At 35.7% G+C, this 7,818-nt stretch overlaps 1 protein-coding gene across 1 annotated transcript in view; it reads left to right on the top strand.

The window, feature by feature from the left end:
* SMG1 (SMG1 phosphatidylinositol 3-kinase-related kinase) overlaps positions 1-7,818 on the top strand; it is a 160,273-nt gene that overhangs the window by 65,179 nt on the left and 87,276 nt on the right. Inside the window, exons 7-12 of the mRNA XM_012647554.1 lie at positions 572-697; positions 1,109-1,181; positions 2,128-2,225; positions 4,050-4,223; positions 6,220-6,444; positions 7,683-7,784. Of these exons, the coding sequence (XP_012503008.1) occupies positions 572-697; positions 1,109-1,181; positions 2,128-2,225; positions 4,050-4,223; positions 6,220-6,444; positions 7,683-7,784 (798 nt within the window). The remainder of the gene's footprint in view (positions 1-571; positions 698-1,108; positions 1,182-2,127; positions 2,226-4,049; positions 4,224-6,219; positions 6,445-7,682; positions 7,785-7,818) is intronic.

Below are 7,818 nucleotides of genomic sequence, written 5' to 3' on the forward strand. Positions count from 1 at the left end.
AACTCCTGGCCTCAAGCGATCCTCCTGCCTCAGCCTCCCGAGTAGCTGGGACTATAGGCATGCGCCACCATGCCCGGCTAATTTTTTCTATATTTTTAGTTGTCCAATTAATTTCTTTCTATTTTTAGTAGAGACGGGGTCTTGCTCCTGTTCAGGCTGGTCTTGAACTCCTGAGCTCAAACAATCTGCCCGCCTCGGCCTCCCGGAGAGCTAGGATTACAGGCATGAGCCACCGCGCCAGGCCCCTTTTTGTACTTTTTGAAACTTAATCACAGTTAGTGATTTAATGGGAGCACTTAGGAATAAGGTAAATGGATGTTACTGAGGACTAACGTTAACTGATATTAAAGGGGTAATGTTAACAGACATTACAGAAAACAGTATTTGTTTTTAGCCTAACATCTTAGTGGAATGAAAGGTTTTCAATCTTTTTTTGAACTACAACTATAGAATTTATTTTCTTTGGTATCATAATCAGTTTTCAGTATAGTTACTAGTAAATAATGAACCAATTTGCTTGTTTTCACTCTATGCTGTTGAATGTTCATGGTTTGTAACTTTTATTTTTAAGCTTGTAATGACCAGCCTACAGTCCATTCTTGAAAATGTGGATACACCAGAATTACTTTGCAAATGTGTTAAGTGCATTCTTTTGGTGGCTCGATGTTACCCTCATATTTTCAGCACTAATTTTAGGGTGAGTTCTCTACTCCTGTTTTCAGGTGATGGGGTGAGACGATGGTTGTATGTGGGAGGAACTGAGGAATTGAATAGAAAACAATGCTTTTGTTTCTTTGAATATAATCAGTGATATTTGAGAGTCCAGGGTTGAATGGTACAATAATACTCTTTTTATAAAAAACATCATCTGTATTTTTCTTTCTGACATTAATACCTTAAGATATTTAAAGAAAATAAACCATTACATTTGTGTCATAAATGCAGTTCCTTTATTCTCCTGCCTGTCTTCTCCCCCTTTCTGAGTTTCTGTAATGTCAGGTAGAACATAGATGCTCTTTCTAGGATCTTTTACTATAAAAGGGTCCACAGGTGGAATAGCCGTAAGACCCCAAAATGATTGGCCCCCTTTCTCTTTGTCTCCATCAAGGATACTGTTGATATATTAGTTGGATGGCATATTGATCATACCCAGAAACCTTCCCTCACACAGCAGGTGTCTGGTAAGTCTTTTCGCTTACACCAGTCATTTAAATACTGTGGGAGGAGCCATGATCCCCCAAAGACCAGCTGTTAATACTGTTTAATAATCTAAGAAAACTAAATGCTTCAGAGAAATATTTTGGTTATTATAAATGAGCATTACTTGTAGCTAAACTTATCTTTTCAGTGGGAAATTGTTAGTAGTTGGTAGAGATAGTAAGTACAGATTGTAATGCTGCGCCTGTGAGAAACTGAAGGGACTTACTCTAAGTTATCTGTAGTGTGTACCGGTATGGAAAGATACGGTAGTGGCAATACTCTGAAATGTAGAATGGAATGGAAGATCCTAGTTATTTGTGACTTTTTCGTTGTTGTTGTTTTTCTGGTTATTTAAAGACAACAAAACCAGATTAACTAGGAGAATTGTCATAAATGATAAAGAAATGTATTTTGGATTTTTTTGAGTGTGGAAGTTAAGTGAATGAGTGACACCACTCATTTGCACATTTCAGGTTGTTCCAAGTGCTGTAGTTTCTCTTAGCTTATTTGGTACGATAAATTTTTGAAAATAGGATATTCAGGCAAGTGTGGTTCTGTCTCATTTCCACTGGGGAGACAAGTACACGCCTTTGATGGCTAGTTGTGGCCTTGGGTTAGAAAGCAGGCTGATGGTAGCTTGTGGCATTTTAGTCTTAAGTCATGTATAGGAATAATTTAGATACCAGATCTGCTTAAAAATACAAGGAAATGAGATTTCCATCTTAATTTCTGCAGCATTGAAAGGCATCGGTTAGTCATGATTAGCATGTTTTAACAGTTAATAGTTGTAATTTATGATATAGGGCATATTTTAAGGGTAAGCAAATTAAAAACCAGATACTTTAAAAAACAAGTATCTTGAATATTTTTTAATTTGTATTTTTTGTGTTTTTTTCCTACTCTTTCAAAATTTATTACAATTCCAAGGGTGGTTACAGAGTTTGGAGCCATTTTGGGTAGCTGATCTTGCATTTTCTACTACTCTCCTTGGTCAGTTTCTAGAAGACATGGAGGCATATGCTGAGGTGAGTCTATAGAAAGCTAAATTATTTCTTAAAATTTCATTTAAGGAAAACATCTGAAGTTAAGATATCCTTTTGAAGCTTAAAAAAGAAAAAGAAAAAAAAAAAGCCAGGCTTGGCAGCTTCCACATGTAATTTCAGGTACTTGAGAGGCTGAGGGAGGATGACTTGAGGTTAGCCTGGCCAACTAGCAATAGCAAGATCCTCTCTCAAAAAACAAAAAGAAAAGAAAAGAAAAATATTAGCCAAGCACAGTGGCACACACCTATAGCCCTAGTTACTTGGGAAGCTAAGGTGGGAGGATCGCTTGAGTCCATAGGTTGGAGGCTGCAGTGAGCTGTGATTGCACCACTGTACTGTAGTCTGGGCGAAATGGCAAGACCCCATCTCTTAAAAAAAAATAATAAGATTAAAAAAACCCAAAAATCTTAAACTGTGCTAGACTTTATTTTAAAATAATTCAGATCACCTGATATTTAAGCAGAAATCACAAGACCATTGCAATATTTTAATTTTTTTCTTATGTTTTAAGTTACTGGCACAATTAGTGAAAAGACTAAAAGAAAAATTGCAGGCCTGATGTTTTGAAAAGCTTGACATACTCTTGGTAGCTGGTATTTTTCTGAATACATTTTCTGTAGTTCATTCTTCTTTTTTGTTACCAAGAGTCTTAAAATTAAGTAAGGTGAATTGATGTTGTGTTTGTTTAAAAACAAAAAAGCCCCTGAAGACTTTGCTCTTATATAGATCTTGAATCATGCTTTGGAGGAGGACAAGCCTTGGCTTCAGCCAGCTTTGCAGCTGTACGAGTACAGTGTGGCGGCTTTAAGGGTGCTGCTAAAGGCTGTTACTGGTGCTTGGCTTTTCTGGCTCCACGGTCTTGGCTTTACTCTCTGCCATCTCTTTGAATCTCTTTGTGTTTCTCTCTTATTCAGATCTAGCATAATTCTTGTTTAGTGTTCAGGGCTTCCATAAAGATTTGGCCTCCTCATTTTTTTTTTTTTTAAAACACACTTTTGCTACTTGTAGCCAACAGGAGTTCACTACTGTAAACTGTATCCATCTGTTTGCTGTCTTTCAGAGCAAAGCAAGAAAATATTTTGCTTCTGTTTTTTGCTTTGCCCTGACACCTGGAATGTCTGTTTTTACTAGCCAATCTTTGTAGCCGATCTGCCTCTCAGAAGCCACATGTTTTAGTTTGTAGCAATTCCCCTTGATGTCCATAAGATTGCATTCTCTTCTGTTATTTTGGTGTTTACTTATATGCAGATATATATTGATTCTAGCATTCCATTTTTTTTGCTAACCTTTTCCTTTATCTCTCACTCCCTTAATTAGATTATAAATTTATGGGCTAGGTCTTAACAGTTTTTTTTTTAACCCTCCCTTCACTTTTCTCTTCATGTGCATAATGTTGGTGTGGAGAACTTAATGTTGAGTGGCTTAAAGAATACCTAGAATGAGATTTTAACAGAAAAGTAATTTAGGAATGGCAAAAGTTTCTGGCTTTGTTTATACCTATAGTATTAATATAACTAGAGCATATGTAATAGAATTTATTTTCCCCCAGTACGTTTCTGAGTTGATATAAGAGGTGATTCCTTAATCTGTTACCTTGGGTTTAATGTTGGTTTATTTAAATAATTAGATATGTAAAACCCATTGTTTTAATTTAGAATCATGTTTTCTTCTCTTGTGGGCCAGAATTCCTTGTAATTTGTGAAGAATCTCTTCTAAAATTATGATTTAAAAATTGTGAGTTCTTCTCTCTCTCTCTTTTTTAAACAATGTGCTACTTAAATAAGAATGCTGTGAATTCACACCTAGGACCTCAGCCATGTGGCCTCTGGGGAATCAGTGGATGAAGACATCCCTCCTCCATCGGTGTCATTACCAAAGCTGGCAGCGCTTCTCCGGGTATTTAGTACTGTGGTGAGGAGCATTGGGGAACGCTTCAGCCCAATTCGGGGTCCTCCAATTACTGAGGCGTATGTAACAGATGTAAGTGTCTTTAGGAATTCAAATGTCATTCAAAAATAAAATTGTTTTGTATTGTAAATTATTCTCATTACTTAGTGGACTATGTTACTTATTTTGTATGTATGTATGTATGTGTTTGGCTGCTTTCTTAAGTCAGAAAAGTAGGGAATCCTGCTATATCTCATCTTCCTCACATCCCCCATGGAAAAAAGGTCACTCTGAATTTTAAAATCTTAGTCTTTTGTTTTATAATAATTGTTGTAATTTTACTTTTATATTATTGAGTCTCCTCTTAGTTTTTCAACATTAAGAATAATATACTGGGCCGGGCACGGTGGCTCACACCTGTAATCCTAGCACTCTGGGAGGCCGAGGCAGGCGGATCGTTTGAGCTCAGGAGTTCGAAACCAGCCTGAGCAAGAGCGAGACCCCGTCTCTACTAAAAATAGAAAGAAATTAATCGGACAACTAAAAATATATAGAAAAAATTAGCCGGGCATGGTGGCGCATGCCTGTAGTCCCAGCTACTCGGGAGGCTAAGGCAGGAGGATCCTTGAGCCCAGGAGTTTGAGATTGCTGTGAGCTAGGCTGATGCCACGGCACTCTAGCCCGGGCAACACAGTGAGACTGTGTCTCAAAAAAAAAGAATAACACACTGTAGGAAAAGCCTCAAAAGGTCATTTTTGTTGAGCATGACACGATGAAATGCTTGTGAAATTTGTACATCTTTATGTTCTTCGATAGCCTGACATCAAAAAATATAAAGATATACAAATTTAAAATATATATTAGTCTGCCACACTTCAGCCTCAAACATTAGCTGCACTATAGTAGAGTCCAGTGAGTGGTTCAGTGTAATAGACATGAGACATGAACCCCAGACATTGTATTCTGCTTGAATAAGAAGCATGTGTGATACAGCACTCATAAAAGATTTAATCTAAATGATTAAAATTTTACTGTTGGGATAAAAATACCTTTTTAGGAGTATTTACTGTTATTGAACACATTGCTAGATAAAATATGATATTATAAGTGTAAGTTTTAGTAAGTTGTGTATTTGAGCAGAAATGTCAGATCCTAAAGATAATTAAAACCAGTAAGTTGATATTTTAAACCTGATCAAAGTGGTTTAATATTTTTGCTTCATTTTTACTGTTTAAAAGGTGGCTATTTGAAGATGTGTTAGAGTTGTAGTAAAGGCAATGTAAAGAACATAATCATTTTCCAGGATAGTTATATATTGAATTTATTGTTTTATGAAGATCTTTTAGTGCTTTGCAAATGATTTTAATAAAACCTATGGATAGATTAAAGAAAACCCTATGTGTAGTGATTGTTGAATATTCTAGAAATATTTTTCAGTGTTTATTTGTTCTGGGTTATTTTTTTGCCCGAGCTTATTTCTATTGGAAATTTAGTACATAAACATTGACCATTATATAATTCAGTGGGCGTTTTGATGTGTATGTGTTGGAAATGATGTGATTTTTATAATCCTTAATAGGTATTGTGTGGTAAGCATAAGAACAGTTATATTTCTAAAGGGACCATCAGTACATGAACTTCAATAAGCTTAAGGTGACTTGGATGTTTAGTTTTAAAACACTGGTTACCCAAAAGTGCAAGAAGCTAGATTGAAGTAAGCGTGGGCAGGTTATTCCCATGGTGTGAATATCGTTATTGTCCTGGCATATTTTATGATGATAAAGGTTCATTCTGAGCTTCAGCCATTTAGTAACTTTGGGGAGAGAGGAAGGTGGGTATAAGGGAAATAGAGGATGGCAAATTCCATTTCCTGTCATAATAGTACTTTTGGAATTTTAAAGCCAAGATCTTTTTTGTATATTGTGCTGAAGATATTATTGTTCAACTACTGAGAAGTAGAATATTAAGAGACTCCTGGCAAGGCCAGCAGTTAATTTTCAGTTGAAACTGCATTAAATAGAAAATATTTTCTTGCTCTGTGGAAGCATGTGAATTTTTTTACAAAGCTGCTTGTTTTCCCTATTTGCAGGTTCTGTACAGAGTAATGAGATGTGTGACGGCTGCAAACCAAGTGTTTTTTTCTGAGGCTGTGTTGACAGCTGCTAATGAGTGTGTTGGTGTTTTGCTCGGCAGCTTGGATCCTAGCATGACTATACATTGTGACATGGTCATTACATATGGATTAGACCAACTGGAGAATTGCCAGACTTGTGGTACCGATTATATCATCTCAGTCTTGAATTTACTCACATTGGTATGTGCATTATTCTTTTTTTATTGCTCTTTAAAGTGCTGGTTTATTTAGGCCCTTACATTTAAATTGATGTAGAAGAAATTAAGGCCTTTGCTTTATTTTTTTTAGAGTACATTAACTCAGTCTTATTTATGTAATCTAGCATGCTGTTGTTCTGGTATCTGTTTACTTTTAGTGTTCGATAGCTCACCTCAGTGTACCTTCACTTGTTTTTTTGATGAAACATCATCTTTCATCCTAGAGTCTCTGGTACTCCTGATAAATACTACATTGGAGAAGGTACTTGGTAGCTAATTTGAAAAGCTCTGTTATGTTTTGGTTCCTATATGAAACTTCTTTTATAGTTTTTGTTCCTTTAATTGCTTAACCATAAATCAACCCCCCCCTTTTATTATGGACATTCTGAAGCACATAAAAATAGAATAACATAATGGATCTCTGCATACTTAATACTCAGTTTCTATAATTAGAAACAAATGGCCCATCTGGTTTCATCCAGGCAGCTGACTCTGCCTCCTCCTTGTTGTCCCTTTATCTCCAACTGCATTATTTTAAAGCAAATTCTAGATGACACTCTGCTGAGCATTTCTGCCAGAATTATATCTCCCTTTGTCAATGTAAAAAAATGCTCATGTTTAAGTGTAAAATACATGTATTCTATTTAGGTGTCTAAATACTTTAATGTCACAGTGTTAAGGCCTTAAAATATAGTCTAATATATTACTTTTTTCTAAATTAATAGATAATCTTTTTAGAGCAGTTTTTAGGTTTACTGAAAAACTGAGCAGAAAGCACTGAGCTCGCATGCATCCTCTCCCCTTCAAGAGTTTCCCCTGTCGTTAACATCTGTGTTAGTGCGGTACATTTGTTAAAACTGATGAATAAATATTGACATATTATTAACTAAAGTTCATAGTTTCCTTTAGGGTTCACGGTATGTTGTACATTCTCTGGATTTTGACAAATATAATGACATGTATTCACTATTACAGTATCATACAGGATAGTTACACTGCCCTAAAAATCCCTTGTGTTCCACTTACTCCTCCCCCTTCCCTCTCCTCAAACCCCTGATCATTTTACTGTCTCCATAGTTTTGCCTTTTCTGGAATGCCTTGTAGTTGGAATTATATAGTATGTAGTCTTTTCAGTTAACTTCTTTCACTTAGCAATATGCATTTAAGGTACCTTCATGTCTTTTTGTGACTAGCTCATTTTAAAAAATCTTATTCTTTTAGATTGTTGAACAGATAAATACAAAACTGCCATCATCATTTGTAGAAAAACTGTTTATACCATCATCTAAGCTACTATTTTTGCGTTATCATAAAGAAAAAGAGGTAAGTGATACATTGACAATGACTTTTGATAACT

The sequence above is a fragment of the Propithecus coquereli genome, unplaced genomic scaffold (genome assembly GCF_000956105.1).
Source record: "Propithecus coquereli isolate 6110/MARCELLA unplaced genomic scaffold, Pcoq_1.0 Scaffold27, whole genome shotgun sequence".
Classification (NCBI taxonomy): domain Eukaryota; kingdom Metazoa; phylum Chordata; class Mammalia; order Primates; family Indriidae; genus Propithecus; species Propithecus coquereli.